The sequence below is a fragment of the Sarcophilus harrisii genome, chromosome 6, assembly GCF_902635505.1.
Source record: "Sarcophilus harrisii chromosome 6, mSarHar1.11, whole genome shotgun sequence".
Lineage (NCBI taxonomy): Eukaryota > Metazoa > Chordata > Mammalia > Dasyuromorphia > Dasyuridae > Sarcophilus > Sarcophilus harrisii.
Window position 1 is genome coordinate 177736452 of NC_045431.1, and position 22884 is coordinate 177759335.

The window sequence follows — 22884 nt, forward strand, 5'->3', positions numbered from 1 at the left end:
ATCAGATTATGAGCATTTGGTCTGTGTTTGTTTTAATGATTCCCTTTGTCTCAGAAATTCTATCCAAAATTCTGATTCTTAGAAATTGATTTCTCTGTTCAGGTAGAGAATGTCCGTCTGATGGATCGAACATCTTCCAAAAAACCAGTCCTGGGGACTTTGTATCTGACAGCTACCCATGTCATCTTTGTGGAGAATGTGCCTGAAACTAGAAAAGAGACCTGGGTGCGTACTATCACTATTATCCATTTTTATGTGTTATTATTCGTAGTATATTTTATCATTTTTGCTATTTTCTTTTCTGGTGGGGCGGGGAGAAAGGAGAAGAATACTGGTTTGAATCACTGATAAAGTTTAGTCTTGTCATCTTCTGGTTGCCCGTGTCTTGCTAAGCTCCATGGCAGACTTGGCCTTCCTCCGCCAAAAATTTGGGTGCTTCATGTGGAAACTCATCCTCGAGCAGTACTGAAAACATGCCCCTTTTGTTTAAGTGAGGTTGGAGATCTTCCTAAGAGATCCCCAGAGCACAGTGACAAACAGAAGCCACAAGTGGATCAAGGGAAAGGATTTGTAGGTAGAAAGTTTGAGTTCAAATGCTTCCCAGCCACTTACCATGGGTCATATTACTTCCCCATGGTCTTTAGATTGCCCTTCGTTAGATTGGACCAAATGGGTTGTAAAATGTGGAGGAGTCAGACTTTGGGGCTTCTGTATCTCTTCATCCTATCATGTCCTTCTATTCAAGACCCTGGCCCTAGCTTAAGGACTCACAGCATTGGCTCTATGGCCAAGGACTGCAAAGTTGTTTGTTTTTTGAAGTCTAGAAAACGGGCAATTTCAATTCTGTAATATTTACTCATTTGTAAAAGGGAAAAAAAGCACAATCACAAAGAACAAAATGGTGAGTGCAGTCACTCAGCCAAGTTTATAGCAAACCTGCAAAGGCACACAGCCAGCAAATCATGGCATTCCAGATAGAGTCTGCAGCTCTACCAAAGTCCTATGGCCTGGCCCCAGTGGACCTCTTCCCAGGAGGCTTCCTTGGAGGAGAACCTAGAATACAGAGACACTTTCTCCTAGGAGATCTGGAAGTAATCTGAAGGACAGGGGCTGTTCCTCCTCTCCCAGCTTCAGATCTCTCGACCACCAACTGGGAGAGGACAGAAAGTCCAACTGGCTTTTGGCCTGGACTGTCACTGAGGTCCTGCAAACACAGTGGCCCACCTCTCCAGGGAGCCATCATCTTCTCTCATTGATTGGGTTGCTTAATGTGATGTCCCCAATGGTTCAGGATATCTCCCTCCCCCAGGGACCTCTGCGCCCACACACATTGGATCTGATCCCTGGGGGCTAGAAAACTGACCAGAGGGTCAGTATCTGTCTTTGGCTCTCTGTCCCCCAAATGGAGCTCAATCAAGAAAACCTCCCAAATGCAGCTTAGGGATGGTTTATGTTTCGTTTTCCCTCAGAGTGGTTAGTAGATCACCAAGTTCTATAAGACACCAGGGGTACATTTTTGGTGTTAGATATGGGGCAATTTTCACCACAGAATACAATTAAAATGCTTGGATCTCAAAGGAGAACATTATTGTCTCCTGGCTTCCCTCTACCTCCTCCACAGGAAAATTGAAATTACCTCAAGGAAAAGTGGGTCCTCCCTTTCCTACTGAGTTCCTGATAGTCTCCCCAAGACTTACAACAACACCTTGTGGTTTAGAGCCTTTTCTCTTCCCCAAAAAGTGATTAAACTTGGAGGCTAATAAAAAAGCAGCCCCACTCCATCAGACCTGTCCTGTAACTCTAAACTTCATAGGTACTTTGTGCATTGTCCTCTTTCTAAAAGAGATGACAAAAAAAAAAATTTTTTTAAATTAAAAGAGATGACTGCCTCAAGAAATTGAGGGTTTTTTGGAGTGCTTATTCTAAGGAGTCCAGTGTCTGAGCTCTCAAATTTTGGGTTCCCCATGGGGCAACTCCCATGGCATGACTGAGGCCCAAGAATGAGCTGGTCTCTCGACCTGGCCTGAGTCTATTTCAGTTTCCTGTCTAGAGCACGTGGCCTGAGTCTAACCTATCCCTGGCCCTTGACTCATAGGAACTAGAAGCTATGTTAGAAATTGTCTGGTCTAAGCTATCCATTTTACAGATGTAGAAACTGAGACCCAGAAGCACCGAGGATCATACAGCTGTGTCTGAGACCCCGGGTTGGGGATAAAAATAAGGAGTGAAGGGGTGGAAAAAGCCAACTAGAAACTGGGATGATGTTTCCCTGAAGAGACAATAAGTACCTAATAAGCCCTTCTTATTAAGGGCCCTTTGCTTTGTCTAACATGTGATTTTGTATTCCAGATTCTGCACAGTGAGATCTCTTCCATTGAAAAACAGGCGACCACGGCAGGGGGCTGCCCGCTGCTTATTCGGTGCAAGAATTTCCAGGTGTTGCACCTTGTTGTCCCTCAGGAGAGAGACTGCCAGGACGTATATATCTCCCTCCTCCGTTTGGCCAGACCAGGTAGGTCAGTGGGGCCAAGGGTTTGCAAATGGATTTTGACAGATTAGAATCCACCTAACTGTAGGACCATCCGGCCTGCAGTTCTCTCTTTTCCACAAGAATAGTGGGAGCTATTTTGTCATCTACTTAGTTAAAATTTTTCTATACTTAATTGCTCTGTAGATCTCCCCACTGGTGTTATTACCACATAGGTTTAGACTAGAAGAAAATTGAGATTCAGAGAGGTTAACTTGCCCAAGTTCCTGTAAGTTATTTAAAGATCTTGACCTTGAACAACCCCTAGATTGTGACTTCAAATCCTGTAGTCCTGCCACTACTCTACATTGGCTTTCTCACCCTAATGTAGCTGGTCATCACAATCCTTCTATCTCCAGGCAGCAGTTCTAGTCTTCTTTGAGCTTCCCATTTTTATAGTAAAACCACAAACCTTGTTGTTTTTTATTATTGTCCTTATTTTTCTTCATCAGTCTCAGCCTATTCTAAGCTTTATCATTCCTGTCTCTGAAAACTTTTTTTGTACCTACCATTGTTCTATCACTGAGACATGTGTTTTTGAAATCTATGATGACCGGAGAGCTCCCAATGCATCCACAACCACCATTTTAGACAATATACCTTTTTTTGTGCTTCTTAGAATTATTTCTTTTCTTGTCTTCAGAGGTTCACTCTCGAGGACTTTCCTTTTCATGAGCTTATTTTCCCTTAATAATTTTTGGTCATGAGATCCTAGATGTCATTCTTCTGAGCCCTTTGAACTGCTCTTTGAGGTATAGTGAAGACAAAAGTCCTGAAGCACTGGCCTCCACATAGCAATCCTGGGACCTGGGAAGGCTACTCTTCTGGGGTTCTAGAGGTCATTCTCTGCCATGACATGACCTTTTGCTTCCTCTCCCTACCTCCCAACTCCAGAAGCCTTTATAGAGGAATCTGTGGGGAGGAATCGGTGTTCTCTCATAGCTTCCTAGTTTAATTCATTCTTACTAGGGTATATGGGGTATTTAGGGAGAACTAGCACCTGGAGTGAGAGCTGCCAACCCTTTTCAGGACTACTTATCCACTTTTGGTGTCTACCGGTCACCCCACTTTTACCTGTGGCTCCAAAAAGTCGTAGTGTAAACATGAGCCACATCCTGGTAGAATTGTTTTAGCAAATGGGCTAAATCAGGTTGAAGGTAACAGGACTCAAGCCCATCATTGAGTTAGTGAGTTATCTATCCCAAGCATGTGAAGACTTCGTCCAGTGCAATCGGCAAATGAGAACATGTTCCAATGACCATGAAGGTGGCTGAAGCAGGAGCTGTGGAAAGCTAAGAGCTTAGCCAAGTATTGAAAACGTCAGGGTCATTTACCACCTCCTGGGCCATTGCCAGTCATCCGGATTTTTGTCTTCTTCTTGGACTTCAGTGACTCTGAAAGAAAAAGTGAAGCTGTTCAGCTATGAGCAATTCTGCCTCGTTTTAATCCAGTTCATGCACAGTCAAGACATCACCCCATGATATCATTGATCCTCTTCAAACATGAAGGATAAACAAATTCTCACTATTAGATGATAAGTTTAATTTTTGCTACACTGCTGAGGAATGGAAGTGCTTTCAGCCTCCTCTAAATTTCCTAAGACCCATTTGCTCCACCCTAATTATGATTCCCTTAGACCTTTAACTGGTTCTAGAGATAGTTAAAATAGGGTGCAGAAGCATTATAAGAGATCATCAGTTTCAGATGAACAAATGGGTGGTCATTTAGGTGATGGACTAGTAGACTTTGAAGCTATACTGTGGATTTTGTTTTGTGATAAAAGTATCACAAAGTACACATTAAGCAGGTATGTTTGTGCCATTGGTCTTTTGTTAAATCTCAGAATGAATTTATTTTAGTCACAATGAAAATTGAGTCTCCACTGTCATCATAATCTAGGGGTTATCCAGGTTCCTCCTAGAAATATCTCTGGTTCTGGTCTCACAGAAACTCTTGATTCATCCTGGAGTGGAAAATACATTGATTCTCCCTGCATCCAAAGAAGAGATTTAACTTTCTCTTTTTCTTTTCCTACCTTAGAATAGAATTCTTGGGGAAACCCCTGAAATACCGCTTAGATGTGACTCATGTGGCCCAAAATGAATAACCAAGTCCCTTCTAGAACAGGAACTCAAGGCACAGGGTGATGTCAGATATAAGGAAACAGTTTATTTCCTCCATAAATCATTTACAATAAATAGTTTTAATAAAATAAATAAGTTTTATCAATCAATAAATATTGTTGAAGTTCCTACTCTCCAGAGCAGCTAGATGATGCAGTGGGTAGAATGCTTGCCCTGAGGTCAGAAGGACTTGAGTTCAAATGTGGCCTCAGACACTAGTTGTGAAATCCTGGGAAAAGGCATTTAACTTGTTTACCTTAATCCACTGGAAAAGGAAATGGCAAACTGCACCAGTCTTTGCCTGGAAAACCCCAAATGGAGTCATGAACAGCCGGACACAACTAATGGACTGAACGTCATTGCCAACTACTGTGTTGCAGGCATTGGGTTAAATATTGGGGATGCAAAGAAAGGCAAAGAATAATCTCTGAATTTTACAATCTACTAGTTTTGTAACTTCAGATAAATCCTTTACCCTCTAGGGGATCCAGGAAACACTCTCTTATTTTAAATTGCAAATGAGGTCCTGATTTGCATTGACAGGGAATTTCCTCACCTGGGACATCCTCCTACCAAGGAAATCTCAGGTCTTTTCACTCACCCTCTCCAGTCTTTAGGATTTAAAATCTTAAAGAGTTTCTTAAGAGATCTGCCCCAGTCACAAAACTAGTATGTGTCAGAGTCTGCATTTGAACTTAGATCTGTCTTCCTGATAAATATGGTTGTGGGGAAAGAAAGATCCACAATTGGCCATGGTCAGGGAAAACTACATTCCTTGCCCCAGCTCACCATTGCATTTCCCACTTCTGTAAGAACTGTTGGGTGTCCCCATTTCTAGAATGCCCTTCCAATCTCCCCTGCTTTTTGAAATCCTTAGCTTCTTTTAGGTTCAGTGTAGATGCAACATCCTGTTAGAAAAACCTCTATGATTCGATGCTTGTTTGTTGATATAAAGAGAATAAATGCAAGTCAATTTTTAAAAAACCAAGTACAAGATAGTAAGGCGAAAGGGCAGTTGGAAGGGAAGCAGGAAAGCCTTTGTGTGTGCTTGACCTGAGATTTGAAAAAAAAAATCAAGAGGTAATGGATCCTAAGTATAAGGTATGGCCAGTTCAAAGATGCAGAGAAACTAGAGATGGTCTGGCATGTAAGGAATGGAGAGTATAGGAAGGGAGAATAGTGGCCAATGAGGCTGCAAAGGTAGATGGGACCCAACTTGTAGAAGACGGTAGTTGGAGAAGGAGTTTGTCTTAAAGGCTGTACAGAGCCCATAGAGTATTTGGAAGAGAGGACTGATGTGCTTTGGGAAGATTATCTTGGCATTTGGTGCAAGATGGTTAGAGAAGAGAGTCTGGAAGCAAGGGGCCACTTAGGAGACTGAGGCAGTCATCCAGGTGAGAGCTGATGAGGGCTTGGACTAGAATGCTGGCTGTGTAAGTAGAGAGAAGGGAATGGAACCAACAGATGTCTTGGAGTTAGAATTAATTGGTAGGATTTGATAACTGCTTTTTTTCTCTGGTCCCTCAAATGTATTCTCTTCCTTCCTTCCTTCCTTCCTTCCTTTCTTTCTTCCTTCTTTCCTTCCTTCCTTCCTTCCTTCCTTCCTTCCTTCCTTCCTTCCTTCCTTCCTTCCTTCCTTCCTTCCTTCCTTCCTTCCTTCCTTCCTTCCTTCCTTCCTTCCTTCCTTTGCAATTGGGGTTAAGTGACTTGCCCAGGGTTACACAGCCAGGAAGTGTTAAGTGTCTGAGCATAGATTTGAACTCAGGTCCTCCTGATTTCAGGACTGGTGCTCTATCCACTGCACCACTAGCTGCCCCAAAAGTATTCTTCAAAAAAGGTGCCAGTCTTGATACCACCACTTGGGACTTGTACAAGCTATGGTCACTGGCCAAGACCATTTGGGAGAGCTAGTGGTGAAGGAAGTGCACATAGATGGACTGCTTGCTTTGGAAATAATCAAACTTTTCTAAGAGGAAGACAGGGAAATGAAGTCTTCCACAAAGCACCTTTGCGACAGGTGGTAGAAGACTGACTTGGAGTCCCAAACTATTTTTCCTCTGGCACACAAAGGATAATGCTGATTTGAAAAAAGTTCAGTAGAAATGATGCTCATTCCTCATCATGAGAATATGAAAGGAGAGAACATTAAGTGGAAAAGCCACTTGAGGATCTCCATCTTTGAGGGCAGACAGGCTGACTCCTGATCCAAGGGGAGCTGGTAAAGACAAAGAAGCACTGACAAAGGCAAACAGCCTCTTGGAGTTCATGTCTGAAAAAGAATCGCTGATCGCTGCTCAGGTTACAGGTGTAGGAAGGAGCCAAGGAGTCCGCTGAGCCAACGGCCTTGAGCTGTGCCATCCTTCCAGAAGCAGCTGTGATGGTTGGGATCAGAACCGGGGGATCAAGCCAGATCATTGTTAAATATGGCAGCTCCATGAGACAGACTAGTCAGCAGCAGCATGGTGGTGGAACAGGGGAGGACAAGTCTGGCTTTCTCAGCCGCCTGCCCGAGTGACAGAACCCCAAATCAGCTCTCAGCCAGAAAGAGGGAGCCCAGAGAGCCCTGTGACATGAGATGCTTCTTTCTAAATAAGGACTCCCAGGGCTTCTATAGACTCTTTCAGGAAATAATTAACTTGTTTTGGAAGTAAAATTACCTATATGATTTTTTTGTTTTTAATATTAAAAACAAATAATATTTGGCAATAACAACACCAAGGCTGTGAACCTGGGGGACTGGGAGAATGCAGCTGCTCTTAATAAAAATAGATGACTGGGTGGTGTAGTGGATAGAGTGCTAAGCCTGGAGTCAGGAAGAAATGAGTTCAAATCTTGCCTCAGGCCCTAATTGAATGAGGGCAAATCTTCTGCCTGCCTCAGCTTCCTCATCTATAAAATAAGAGTAATAGCAGTGCTTACTTCCCAGGATTGTTGGAAGGCTCAAACATTTATAAAGAGCTTTGTTAACCTTAAAGTACTACATCAATGCTAGCTATGATTATTATTATAAAATAGGAAAGTTAGAAGAAGGGCAGGTTATTAGGGGAGCTAAGATGCTTTGAAACATCCAGATCACAGCCTGGGTGATCCTCAAAAGCTCTTGCCTGAAGTTTGGACTTTTTCTATTTATTAGAAATTGATCTGTGATTCTCTGGAAATATAATGTCACATCTCCCCACCTGGGTTTCTCAACCCTGGTGGGTCCTATGTGATGCTGACCAGGCAATAAGTCATATGTTTTCCCATATAGCTCTCTGTTGGAGTTGGTTCAGTAATAGGGTGATCACCAATATACCCCCAACCTCCTGGGATGGTTACTCCAGGGCTGATGGGACTGGACTCCAGGACTGCTGTTTTTCAGTAAATACCTCTAGCCAGGTAATCCACAAGTCTTTCTTGAGCCACTGAGCATCTTGGCATCCCATCCCAAAGGCAGATTGAATGGGCCATCAGACTCACATAAGAGCCGTGGACAGACAAGAAAGAATTTTCCTTGAGGTATGGAAGGGACCTCAGTGGGCAGGAATGGGGGGATGGTGAACCGAGACACTGACCTAAGAATAAAGGAAAGGAACAGGGGAAGAGAGCAGTCTAGTTGTTCTGGAAGGCTTCAGAGAGGAAGGAAAGAGCTTGTATAAACAGGCTGATTCAGATGGAGGGAAGCCTAGAAACATGTGCCTTCCTCAGTGGCAGAGAGGAGCTCTTGAAGGTTTATGAAAAGAGCAGCCCCATGGCCATCAAGATGCCTCTGGGGAGCTGAGTTTGCCCCTTTGGGGCCTCTGAAGGGTCCTGCCCTCCATGCTTGGCTGGCTGGCTGGCTCCCTATCGCCCAGTCTCCATTACACACGTTCCATGCATTTCTTCCTCAATGTACATCCTTCCTTCCAGATAGTCCTGTCGTGACTTCTGTGCTCATTAGACAAAGCTGAGAGTAGTGTTGTTCAGTCTTGTCTGATGATTCATGACCCCATTTGCAGTTTTTTCAGGAAAGATACTGGAGTGATTTGCCATTTCCTTCTCCAGCTCATTTTATACATGAGGAAACTGAGGCACACAGGGTTAAGTGACTTATCCAAACCAGGAAGTGTCCAAGGCTGGAATTGGAACTGGTGAAAAGGACTCTTCCTCTCCAGGCCCAATGAGCTCTCCACCACTCCACCTAGCTTATTCCAAAAGGCTGGGTTTGTAGTTGGGAACACTTGGATCCCGATCCCACCTCTGACATTTACAGTCTTGGACTGTAATGGGCAAAATGCTCTACTTAATTTTTCTTAGCCGAAGTTTCCTCCTCTGAGTTGGATTAGATGTTCCTGAAGTTTTATTTTTTTGATGATCCCTATGGCAAGAGGTCCCAGGATCTGCCTTTGACCCTGGATTACTGAACACTTTTATCCATGACTTGAATAGGAGCAAACAGGACATGTTCATCAGATTTGCTGAGGAGGCAGTCAGGAGGATCGTGAACACTCTCTGTGATAGAATCAAAAGCCACAAGGATCTCCTTGGGCCACAGAACTGGGCTGACTTGAATTAGATAGCATTACATACAGGCAGAGGCTGGTACACAAAAGCCTGACTTTGCTTGGATGGGGTGGGGAGGATGAAGTAGTTAGTAGGGTAATGCTGGGGCACTGAGATGGGCTACCTCCAGCCTCCCTCCAAACCATAGAGAGAACTAGTAAATCCATGTCATTGCCTACTTCCAGCAGAGGACTTTGCCCCAGCTTTATTGAGAATTTTTATTGAGGGCTTTACTGACCCAGCTGCCTCCCTCTCCCCACTCTCTGGGTCCCCCATTCTCTTCTGCTTTCTCCTGATTCAGAGGCCCAGGTGGCCCTTCTCACCAAGGCCTTCAATCCCCCATTCAACATTGTCTCCCCTTCCCCAATGTGCTGGTTCCTTTCCCCCATTTCCCTGAGCCTCCCCTGTCCCCTTTTCCTGGACCTTGCCATCTCTAAGCTTCTCCTTCTGGTTAAAGTCACAAAGAGTCATCTCCATCCATGATCCTCCCCTCTCCCTCACTTCTTAGCCCCTTGACTTCTAGCTTCTGACAACTCTGATGGAAGTTACTCTCTCTGCATGGCTTGTTGGTTTTTGGCCTGCGGGGCAGTGAGCCTTGTACATGACCTGAGTCTTCAGACCCCCACCAGTCCCTATCCCTGGACCCCCCATTATTTATTTCTCTCCCTCAGCTCCTCCTAATTGGTTCCAAGAATAACTCATTATGGATGCTGACTAAGCATTGCATGGCCCCTTAAGGTTTCCCCAAAGTTCCTTGTTTCTTCTTCACAACATTTTCCCAGCTGGATTAGAATCGTTGGGAATTCCCCATGTTTGATTTTTTGTTTTGATTTGTTTTTTCAAGTCTGATGTGTCCCTTTTTACTTTTCATAATCTTCCTTGAGGCATTTGGGAGCTATTGTAGATCTTCACATCACATGTTTCCCTCTTCCTTGATCATGAGTTACAGTTTTCATGGGTTGTACCCTGCATTCCCCATTAATGAAACTTTGCATAAATTTTGGGGGAGAGGAAAGTAAGGGAGGTAACATCTGTTCAAGATTATTAGTCCTTGGATGGAATCCAAAGGAGTGGAGACATTTCCTGGGCCTGTGCCAGCCTCTTAGGACTTCTTAAACAAGCCTGGAGGAGGCTTGGAGTAAAAATACCTTGCCCTCTGGGTGACAATTGAATATACATCCATTCAACCTTCCATTCGACCTCAAGCATGTCTTTTCAGTCCTCAATTTCCTTGTCTGAATGTTTTAATAATATGTACAACATAGATCCAAAGCTACAAGGGACCTCAGAATTCTCCTAGGCTGAGTTCCTCATTTTTCAGATTTGGAAACTGAGGTCCAGAAGGTCACACATCCCATTGCCACAAAGATTTCATGACTTTAAAGCTTGGAGAAGCCGTTTGGAATAGATTTGGAATCAAGAAGACTCAGCTTTGAATTCAAGCTTTGTACCCTGCTATCTGTCTTAGGATCAGAGGAAAGCTACGTATAACATCCACCATTTATACAGACGGGAACAAAGAATGGAACCTTGTGAATGGAATTAAATTCCAAATGGTAGCTAAGGTGTCAAGACCTTCTGGGGGCCACAAAGCTGAAGACTATCTAAAGGAACTTTATACAAAATATGTTTTTCTATAGAGCCATAATTATTTATGGGATACAGTTGAGGCTCAGGCTTCCTTCTGGGGTCCCAGATTTTGTTCGGTAAGTCACAGTTGCACTCCTTGCTGAACCACGCACATTGGTGATCAAGACATGATAGGAATAAAATGTGTACAATAAGAGTAGTGTCAGTGAAGTTTTGAAAACCTGACTCTGCAGTTGTTTCAGATATTCAGTCTGAAGACACTACCAGCCATATTCATTGTACAATAGTCAATTCATACTTGGTGTATGGTTCCAAATCAGTAATAATTGTAATTGTTTTAGGAAATTTTAAGGCTGATTTAAGATGGGATCCAAGCTCTGAAAAAAAGAGGCAGCAATTTTCTGATTTCTTTTACTGTTCTAAAATCTTCCAAAGTAGAAGGTGTGCTTTGCTTTTTAAAGTATTGTCTACTAGACTCTGTCAGGAAGGCAGGAGGCCAAGTGGGAAGGTATCTGATTTTGTCATCAGAAGCCCTGAGGACAAAATTCTGCTTTTATCTGTGTGATTTTTCATTAGCTAATGCGGTAACTGGTTGAAGATTTAACTATCTACTGTTGTGGAAAACCCTACTTGCTGTCATAGTTGATTCATTATTAAATAATAATCTTCACATGTAAAGTTCACATCTTATAATTATTCATTTAGTTCTTCTGGTGAATGCCATTCTATGTAGAGTTTTGAGGAGCTGAGCCTATACTGGAGGATGGTCCATTTCTTGGGGAGGTGTCTGATTAGTAGTTATGTGAGAGAGAGAGAGAGAGAGAGAGAGAGAGAGAGAGAGAGAGAGAAATGAAAGAGAGATGGGAGAGATGGAGAGAGAGAAAAAGGGGGGGAAGGAGGGAAAAGACAGAGAAAAGGAGGGAGGGAAGAAAGAAGGGAGAGAAGAGAGGAAGGAAAGGAGGGAGAGAGGGAAGGAGGAATCAAAGGAAGGAGAGGGAGGGAAGGCGGGATATGAGTGTAGCAAATAATCAGGAGCAAAATAAAGAGAAGAATCCTGTTAGTGCATGCATACCAGGAAATCCGGCTGCATCAGATAATCTCTGAGATAATCAGTCACTTGGTTAGTAGCTAAAGAATTGTGTCCACCTGGTGGAGTGAATACATGTTATACTCCTATTATGGTTAATTATATATATATATATATATATATATATATATATGTGTATATATATATATATACATATATAATTAATAATTATATAATAAATTATACAACCAATAATATATAATGTTATAATTACATATAGTTATATATTTATTTTATAATTACATCTGATATTATATAATTAATAATTATATGTTTTGAAATTACATGATCTTTGGGCACTCATTAATTAACTCATGCAACTTTCTTCTCCTGGATTCAGAAGTCCACCTTCTCATTCTAGGCAAGTTCATGGATGCAAATGGTGAAATGTATAAGGCACTGATGTCAACGGGCTGCTTAGGCTGCCAGGGGGTAAGGACGGGCCATGCTAGCTTTCCATGGAACCTGCCATGGCTCCTGATTTAGCTTATGTGAGCATGGGGATCCTGATCTCTGATTTTCATGAACTGCAGTGGCCTGAGGTTGTGCCTCTCTGACCTTGGCCTGGCTGGTCTTGGGACTTCAGATACACAGTCTGACTCCAGGCCTGTCCTCAAACCTTTCCCACTTGAGTACAGGCTGCCAGAACATGCTGTGCTGGGATTTGTGCTAAAGACAAGAGCTATTAAAAGAAAAAAAAGACAATAGACAGTCCCTGCTCTCAAGGAGCATATAATCTACTAGGAGAGAAAATGTGCAAACATATATAGGACCCATATATAGGAAACATATATATATATATATATATATATATATATATATATATATATGACAAAAAATTGGAACCTGCCTTTCTGGACATATCCCTTTTATGAAATCTTGTTAAAATGCACTCAAAATTGGGGAGTTAAAATAGGTGGTCTCTGAGGTCTTTTACAGCTCTAAGCTTAGACCCCCATGATTCACTTTTTTTCCTGTGAAATCAAAACTCCTGGAAGATCATTGTTACCATTCTGCTGGAACAGAACCATTCCACCTCCTTTCTTTCTCTTTGTTTCTGTGCAGACAGGTGACTTTTCTGCATCCAGTAAATGGTCTTCTTGTTCAGCTGCACAATGATCTTTAGCCAAAATCAGCAGGTGCTGATCTAAATAGAATTTCCTCCTTCAATTAGGGATGCTTCCTGTGAAAAGGGTGGAAGGAGATACCATGGTTAGGGAGCGTCCCAGAAGAATCTCATAAGCAGTATTTGTGGGTCTCCCTGGGAAGAAAGGAGGCCTGTGGATCAGTCCCTGGGATGATTGTGGGGTAGGCATGACTAGTTGTTAAGAGCCATGTGCTGACGCTAAGAGTGAGGGAGTGGAACACCAAGTTCTCTTCCATTTAAGTTAAGATGGAGCAGAAAGGAAGGGAGGAACATGGTGGAGCAGAAAGGAAGGGAGGACCATGGAGCAGAATGGAAGGGAGGACCATGGTGGAGCAGAAAGGAAGGAAGGAACATGGTGGAGCAGAAAGGAAGGGAAGAACATGGATCTCAGAAAGGGCTGAAGAGGAGATGTGTTCATCTTATTGTAATCAATAGTAGTAAGCTTGGTGAGGAAGGAAAGCTGTTTGCAAGACATGGAACAAGACCTGGGAAGCCTGGGAGGGCCCAGCACTCTGGAAGCTGTCTGTATAACATCCTTATTTATGTTTGTACATCAGTCGTGAAAGAAGGAGTTAGCCCAAAGAGGGCTGCTATAAATATGGTTCTCACAGGCTCTGGGGCAGGAGGGGGAATGGAAGAAGGAACAGTGGGGAAAGGAAGCCTTTCATAAGCATAAATAGAACAAAAAGAGCATCCTGATAGGTGCTGGGCCTGGAGCATTTTAGGTGCCTGGATCTCAATACATTTTGACCTCTGTCTTTCAGTGAAATATGAAGAGCTGTTCTGTTTCTCCTTCAACCCCAAGCTGGACAAGGAAGAACGGGAGCAAGGCTGGAAGTTGGTGGATCTCCGTGAGGAGTACAAACGCATGGGTATCCCCAATAGCTGCTGGCACCTCAGTGATGTCAACAGAGACTACCGGGTGAGTGCATTGGGTGATGGGCAGATGGGGACAGGATTACTTAGAGACCCGCATGACAGGGCTTACTAAGCCCTTCCCCAGATCTCTGATCACCCCTCCCCTCTGCTCCTTTTTAAACCAGACTTTTTATGGGGAAAGATGTGGCCATGAGAGCTGGTTGGAACACTTGTTGGAAAGCTGACCCAATTCCTGGATGGTCAGTATTCTCATGCCCTTAGTAAGTGCTATAAAAAGGCTTATTTCTGCCCCTTCCCTCATGTAGAGAATGCTCTTCTCCAATATTTTAAAAAGATTGAAGACGTAGGGGCTCCTAGAGAAAAAAAAAAGAACATGTCATTAGAAGTCAGGAGAGTGATCTCTCTCCTGATCTAGACTTTAACCAACCTCTGCTTTGAGATCTTGAGCTGAAGCAACAATAAAATTTCACTCCCATGTCCCTGCTCCACTTCATCCCCCTTCTCAAAAAAGGAAGTATTTAGATCTGATGATTTCCAGGGTGCTTTTCAGCTTGGAGATTTTGGGACAAAATTTTTCTATACCTTCTTATGGTAACAGCCAGGTCACGTTTGCTTTTAACTTCAATAGGAAGTTGATTTAAAATGCTGTATACCTCCAGAGAGAGAACTGATGACATCTGAATGCCAGATCAAGGCATCATTTTTTTATTTTTTATTTTTCTTGCTTTTTTGTGCAGCGTGGCTAATATGGAAAGATGTTTCCCATGATTTCACATGTGTAATTGATATCGCATTGCTTGCCTTTTCAGTAGGTAAGGTAGGGAGGGAGAGAATTTAGAATTCAAAAAATTTTAAATGAATGTTAAAAATAAATAATAGATGTATTTTAAGAAAAATAATTTTAAAAAACTAAATGTGGAGTTTCTCTAGAAACCAAAAGACCCAAAGAAGATTTGGTTTTCACTTTTATGGAACTTGTGCCAGGTATTCAATATTGAATGTAAATCCAGATGTAAATATTCAAAAGTGTGGAAACATGGGAGCTTTCTAGGAACTCATTTCTAGAAGTAGGAGCCTAGAGTCCTCCACTGAGAAGGTACTGACACTTCTCACTGCTGTCCTTTTGGTGTTTCTAATTGTGATAAATGCTTTATTAGATAATAATATGATTTTTAAAAAAGAAAGCATAGGACATGTTTACAGGATAGAAGGAATTTGGGTGTTTGGCAGGAGTAGCATGGAAAGCTCTGAAAAATAGGCTTTCAATACCTAATTTTAAACCTTTCAATCCTAAAGACTTTGGATTTCCTTCAGTAAACAGAAGGCAATTTCTTGGCTTTTAAGCAGAAGAAAGATGTACTTGGATCCATGAGTTTTAATAATCTGGCAGTCATGAGTGAGTGAGACCCAATTAATTCAAAGCTCATTTCCCAGTTGCCTGGTATAGTTCTTTATTAAAGAGTGATGTCTAAAATCAGTGCCTTTGAATGATACCAGATAGATGGAAAAATTATTGGTGAACAAACCAGGATTTGCTCCTGTTGGCTTATTATTTTCCTTTTATTTCTTTGAATCTTGGCAGTACAGCCAAGCCCAGTAAAACCCTTCCTTGCAATAGAGGAACAGAGGAACATCTGCAAAAGCAGATGGTATAGCTGTCCCTTCTGAGGGGGAATGCCATGTTCATCAGCCATTTTCTCCTGCCTCTGTACCAGAAATAGGAATGTGTGCCTCAGTGGGCATCCTCTGGAGCCCAGTAATTATGCTTCACTGGAGCCCAGCTGAGTTAGTGCTGGCTTTCCCTTGTCAGTGAGTAGATCGCTTTCCTGGTTCTACTTTCATAGAATCAAAGGAGTTAATCATTGGAATGGTTTTCAGAGACTAGCTCATCCACCTCCAATCCAGAATACTCCCCCCTCCAATCTTACATCCCTGACAAGCAGTCATCCAGGATGTCCAAGGACTAGGAGCCCACCATTCTTCCAAGCAACCCCTCTCATTTTTGGACAGCTCTCAGTGTGAGAGCTTACATCCAGCCCAAGTGAGCCTCGTGGATACTGCCCCATCACTGCTCCTAGTTCTGGGACCGAACAGAACAAGTCTCACCCCTTCCCCATCTCACAGAACTCCCATAACAGATAGTAGTCATGTCCCCCGCAAGGCTTCTCTTCTCTTCTCTAGGAAAAACATCCCCAGTCCCTTCCACTAATTCTCATATGACCTGGATTGAAGCCCATGGATTTTCTTTGATCTTTATCCATTCAGAAAAGACTTCTAGTGTTTCTTTAAATTCCTCATGGTCATCATTCCTGGCAACACAATAACGCTCATTTCCTACATCTACCACAATCTGTCAACCATTCCCCAAATGATGGGCACAAACTTTCTTACCCTAACAGATGCTGCTATAAATCTCCCGGTATGCCTAGGAACTTTATTTCTAGCTTTTGGTTTCTTTGGGATATGTGTCCAGGAGTAGAAGGGAGGTGACTCACTAGACAGATCATGGAATTTCAATCAGGAAGAGCTGAGTTCAAATCTTGCCTCAGGCCCTTTCTACCTATGTGACCATGGGCAAATCTTTTAACCTTTGTCAGCCTCAGTTTTCTCATCTATAAAATGGGAATAGTAATGGCACCTACCTTGCAGGGTTATTGTAAAAATCAAATGAGATGTAAACACATGTAAAGTGCTTTACAAACCTTCAAGTGCTATATTTATTGTTATTGTTCAGTCCTTTCAGTCATTTCCAACTCTTGCAGAGATACTAAAGTGGTTTGACATTTTCTTTTCTGGCTCATTTTACAACTGAACTACTGAAGCAAAGAAAGTTAAGTGACTTGCCCAGGGTCACACAGCTAGTAAGTATCTAAGGCCAAATTTAAACTCGGGTCTTCTTTACTCTAGGTTCAGTGCAGCTATCTATATATCAGCTATAATTACAATGAATTAATGAATGAATGATGATGATTCATTTGCATATTGATCTTGTGGCCCACTAAAACTCTCAGATCTTTTTAGGATAAAGGGATGTATAGTCTTCTTCCTTCTTATATTTCTGAAATCTATTTTTTCAGACCAGAGTTTGACTATCTTTCTTTTTTCTATCTATCTGTCTATTTCGGCTTCATCTCATTATCTCAGTGACCTAATCTGCCAACACCTTGCAAAAAATGCCTCCAACACAGCTAATTTAGTAAGCTTGTCTATAGCTAAGACAATGATGAAAATGTTAAAGTAAATAAATAAATAAAAAGGATCAATCTTAGATCACTAAGACCCTCCATAGGAGACTCCTTTTCAAGTTCATCTTACATCATTTATGTATGCTTTGAGAATTGTGTTTTCACTAGTTTCAGATTCAGCTGATTATACTGTCATCCTGCCTATATTTTTGTATCTACATTTACACAGAGATTACGTGAAGACTGTATCAGGCACTCTGCTAATATCTAGATATAGAATAGCAACATAGTTTCCTGATCTACCAGCTAGTAACCTTGTCAGAAAAATGAAATAATGTTAATCTGGCACTGCTGTTCTTGCTGAAACCTGACTGCTTCTTTATGATCACTGTTTTCTTTTCTAAATATTCATGAGCCATCCTCTAAAAAGAATGCATGCTTGAATTTTGCCAGGAACAAAAGTTAAGCTCACTAGATTATATTTTGTAGCCTTTATTCTCCATTCTTTTTTTTTTTTTTTTTTTTTTTTGAAAATCAAGATAAAATTTGCCCTTCTCTAGTCCTTTGTTATTCTCTTCATTATCTTTCCAAATCTCTGTCTCGATTAACAGTAACATCCTCCAGTCCTTCCAGTACTCTGGGATATAGTACCCCCAGGCTCAATAACTTGAAGTCTTTCCCTAGTTACTTTGGGTTTCAACTCCCCTTCAACCAATTCTGTTCTACCCTCTTCAGGCCAAAGATCATTTTCCTTGGTAGAGAAAACAAGCAAAAAGACAAAAAGAACTTACCAACTCCACCATCTCTTCTCTGATAGCTTCCCATTCACATCAGGTAGATTCTGTCCTTTCTTTCATTCCCCCCCCCTTTTTTTCCCCACACTAAAGCTTAAAAATAACCCGCAGCCTTTCAGCTATTCTTAGTTTCCTCCCAAGCAGGGCTGTGCTGGAGTCAGCTCATATCAGCACCTAAGAACTGAATGTTAAAATTCAGGTAAGCATTTATACCTCTGAAATTGGCAAACCCTATAAATCAGGGCTTGATTGTTTTATTGATTAACTAGACTTAAGGTGATGGACAAAATTTAATGATGCAAATTAAATCTAAAATTGTGCCGAGTTCTGATGCTTCCAGAGAGCCAGTTACTAAACATTTAACAGCATACTCCTGCTCCTAAGATCTAGCTTAGTCTTCCTTTTTATGTCTTTGGCCAGACAGGATCATACCATGCTTTTACATGCATCTTCTGGTACTAGTTTTGTTTCCATCTTTTGTACATATCTTTTTTAAAAAAAATCTAAGTTGAAATAAGTCAGCATTCAAAATATTACTTGTGGAAGAATTTCTTGTTTTACAAGAGCTGTTGGGAAAACTGGAAAATAAATTTTCTATCACAATAAGCTCAAAATGACCTTTGGACTCAAATATTGAAGGTGAGATCATTAAAAAATTAGAAGAACCAGCTCAGCTGCCTTTTATAGCTACAGATAAATGGAGTGTTCTTAACTAAACAAAAGATAGAAACAAGCGCACAGATTTATTTAACAGTTAAATATAACTACTTGGAATTGCAATCTTTTTTGCACAACTAAAAATCAATGCAATTAGGATAAAAAAAAAGAAATTGTAAATGTCTCAAATATCTTTGATAAAAGTCTGCTATCCAAGATAGGGACACTAACCCCAATTCATAAGACCAAGAGCCATTCCACATTGTGAACAAACTGTGAATAACTGTATGAAAAATGCACAAAATCTTTAATATTAAGAGAAATGCACATCAGAACAATTTGAAGGTTTCACCTCATACCCAGCATCTTGGCAAAGAGATAAAATTGGATATAATCAAGGTTGGAGGAGTTAAAATTAGCAGGTACTCTGAATACTCACTCTGTTGATGGAACCATGAATTGGTCTAATCATTCTGGAAAGCATTTAGGAACTATGTTAAGAAAGGGACTGACCCATCTAGATCCTTTGATCCCAATATCTTCTGGCTAAGTATATACCCCAGAAGATAAAAATAAAAGCCCCATATATGCCAAAGCCCACGTATATAATGTATGTGTGTGTGTAAGTATCTTTTCTAATTACAAGTAGATGTCCACTGACTGGGGAATGGCTAAGACTTTTTTTTTTTCCTGTGTGCTTGCTATGGGATGTGGCTACACTCTGAAAAATAATGAATTAAAAATTCAGGGAAGCATTGGAAGTCCTAAAGGAACTTCTGGAAAGTAAAGTGAAAAAAATAACGTAGAAGACTACAACAATATAAATGGAAAGATCAGCAACTGGAAAAAAGGAATCACAGATGAATGTTATATAATTAGAATAGCCTAGATTGGCTCTGAATGAGAAACATGAACGTGCAACTCCCTTCTTTCTTGGCAGAGATGGAGGAAAAATTCTATGTATAAATTGGTTGATGAGTTGGTTACTTTTGATTAATTGTTTCTTTTTCCTTTCTTTTTTTTTAAAAAAATAAGAGATAGCTCTTTGAGAAGAGGTAGGGGGAATATATTGGGAGGAATTGTTGATATAAAAATTAAAGGTGTTAATAAAAATTTCAAAATCAGATTGGTTGTTGAATTCCCTGTATCCACATTGACCAATTTAGAAAAATCCTCTTTCCCCATTCACTGATCCATTTTGCAAAGTGTATTCAGTTTCCTTCTCAAGAGTTTCCCATTCCTCCCATTAGCCCCAGGGATTAGTGTCTTCTTTAGAATTTTAGACCTCACAGTCTTAACTCTCTTCCTTCTGAACCCTTTGAAATCTGCCCACTTCAAATTTACACTCCAAGGGGAGGCAGCCAGGGAGGATCCTGGGATAAACGGATCACCATTGTGAGGACACAGCAGAATGCTGTGTGACTTGTAGCAAGTCCCTTAAACTTTCCTGAGCCTCAGTTTCCCCATCTGTCAAATGAGGGGCTTGGGCTACATAACCTCTGAGGTCCTGCCCAGTCCTAGAATCCAAAAATTCCTTGGTGAAGAAACTGCCTTAGAATAATAAGTCTTGTGGGATCATCACCTGAACTTTTCTGTACGTTCTTCTGAAGCTATGTGATGAAGGTCCATTGGTCAGAGCTGGGCTCTCTCTCTTTCCCTCCTTTCTCTTCCTCCCTGATTCCTTTTTCTCCCTTTCCCCCCTTCTTTTTCTTCCTCCTCCTCCTCCTCCTCCTTTTCTTTCTTTCCCTTTTCTTTCTCCCTATACTTTTCCTCTTTCTCCTCTTCCTCTTCCTCCCACTTTTTCTTCCTTCTCTTCCTCTTCCTCTTCCTCCTCCTCCTCCTTCTTTGTCTCTCTCTCCCTCCCTCTCCATCTCTGTCTCTTTCTCTGTGTGTGTATCTCTCTGTCTCTGTCTCTCTGACTCTTTGTCTCTGTCTTTGTCTCTGTCTCTGTCTCTATCTCTCTATCTTTCTGTCTCTCTGTCTCTGTCTTTCTATCTTTCTGTCTCTGTCTCTCTGACTCTTTGTCTTTATCTCTATTCCTGCTTCTCTGTCTTTCTGTCTCTCTGACTCTGTCTCTGTCTCTCTGCTTCTCTTCTCTATCTCTGTCTCTCTGTCTCCCTCCCTTCATCTCTCTCTGTCTTTGTCTCTCTGTCTCTCTCACTGTCTTTCTCTTTCCCCTCTTATACTCTTTCTCCCCCAGCCCCATTCTCTCCTTGGACTGACAACTTAGAAATCCAGGAAACCTGGTGCTTGGGTCTCAATGTACAGATATTCCAGTGGATTTTCTAAAGCCTCCCTTGTATTCTGTTGGACAGGTCTGTGACTCGTATCCCACTGACGTCTATGTCCCCAGGTCAGCCACTGCGCATATCATCGTGGGTAGCTCCAAGTTCCGAAGCCGCCGGCGGTTCCCTGCCTTGTCTTATTACTGTAAAGACACCAATGTGAGTGAATCTTGAGTTCCAGACTTGCTTCTCCTTGGTCTGCTGTGACCTGGGTCTCTATGTCTTCCCTTTTGGGGATGGGCTCAGAAATAGAACTCTTTCATTCTGATCATCAGCGTTGTCCAGCCCTGCTCTGGCACAGGACCCTGGCCCTGCCGCCCTGTGTGTGTCCTGGTGACTTGTAGTCGAGCTGCAGTGATGAGCCCCTCCACACCATTAGTCACTGGGCTCAGATGAGAGCCTGTGGCCCTCATTCATAGACCCCTTGGGAGACCATGGACATGTCCCCAAAGTGCTGCTGGAACCGTCCTGCAGAGAAGCAGTGTGTTTCTGTGAGAAGGGTCACAATGACCAATTTGGTGTCTGTGGAAAGTTGGTTTAATTGGTAGAAATGAACTGAAAATTCATAAGCCTCAAGGGACCAAGCCTGGAGACCTGGGTTCAAGGGCTGGCTTTTCCACTTGCAAATTACATTTCCCTGGACAAATCCTTTGCCATCTTGTCTTCTGGCTCAATTTTTTTCCAAAACACTCTTGGCACAATGTCTAGTACATAGTAAGTGCTGAATAAAGGCTTGTTGACTTTGTTCAGATAGACCGAATGCTCTCTAGAATCCCTCCCAGTTTGGATGGGCTGTTATTCCCTGGTGGAGAATGTTGAACAAAGCCGTAAGCCACCATGAAGTAAGGAGATGGAGAGAGCTCTCTACAGTGGCATTCTGGCAGGGAAATCCAGAGTCATTTTCCAGGGTGGCAGTGACCTCAGAATAAATGTATAGCCTCCTGAGGTTACTCAGAAGGAGCACTCTCCTCTGGAGACTCCTTTGCTTTTAAATAGCTGACCTCAGTACTTGGTAGTCTCATCCCACCTAAACCTGTGGAGGGCTAACCCCTTTCCACACCTGGGTGGATGTATTTCCCATCTGCTGAACTGCACTGTGCATGGATTCAGTAATCCATGTAAGACTTTGGACATGAGCCGGTGAATGTCGGCTCAGAGCCCATTAACCTGACACTAATGTTCTCCTTGATGTTTGGGAATGGTTACTCAGGTACAGAGTATGTGGCTCGTATGGTGCCCAGGGGCCCTTGGGGTCCATGGCCAGCCTCAGCAAGCAGTTTCTGTTGCCTCCCCCAGGCCTCCATCTGCCGGAGCAGCCAGCCTTTGTCCGGTTTCAGTGCCCGCTGTCTTGAGGATGAGCAGATGCTGCAGGCAATTCGAAGAGCCAACCCCGGGAGTGACTTTATGTATGTTGTGGACACACGACCTAAGGTGAGGTCAAGGCCCCCAAGAAGGGCATCCACCCTGTGACTGTCCCTCGGGATGGGGGTGGGGAGTGCTCCTAGGACAATCCAATGTCAAACCTGACATCCCATCAGAAGTGCTTGGAAGCAGAATCAGCCACACAGACCCATTGGGTACAGAATGTGCTCAAAAGTTGAGCCATTATTCAGCTAATGGGCAACGTCTGGTGACCAGAGGCTCATGTGATTCCAACTGTGAGCCCTTCTTTGTAATCCCAGCACCGGGCATAACTGGTAAATACATGTTTGGTTTGAAAAGCCCAATGGATGGATGAATGGATTGGTAGATGGATGGATGGATAAGTAGAGAGATGGATAGATAGATGATAGATAAATGGATTGATAGATGGATGGAAGGATGAATAAATAGATAGAGGGTAGATGGATGGATGGATGAATAGATAAATAAATGGATATGGATAGATAGGTAAATGTATAGGGATGGATGGATGGATGGAGTGAATGGATGGGTGAAACAAGATTTATCAAGTGCCCAGTACCATTCTAAGACTGGAGATACAAATAGAAAAGATGAGACAGTCCATGCCCTCAAGAAACTCAAATTCTAACTGAGGGAAACAAAACGTGTCTTCAGGAGAATGGCAAGACCCAGGGTCCAGGCCAGG

General features: G+C 42.2%; 1 protein-coding gene across 1 annotated transcript in view; it reads left to right on the forward strand.

The window, feature by feature from the left end:
* The window catches only part of MTMR7 (myotubularin related protein 7), a 94918-nt gene that overhangs the window by 40584 nt on the left and 31450 nt on the right, over positions 1–22884 (forward strand). The window contains exons 2-6 of the mRNA XM_031944122.1: positions 103–225; positions 2350–2512; positions 13760–13917; positions 20826–20954; positions 22092–22226. Of these exons, the coding sequence (XP_031799982.1) occupies positions 103–225; positions 2350–2512; positions 13760–13917; positions 20826–20954; positions 22092–22226 (708 nt within the window). The remainder of the gene's footprint in view (positions 1–102; positions 226–2349; positions 2513–13759; positions 13918–20825; positions 20955–22091; positions 22227–22884) is intronic.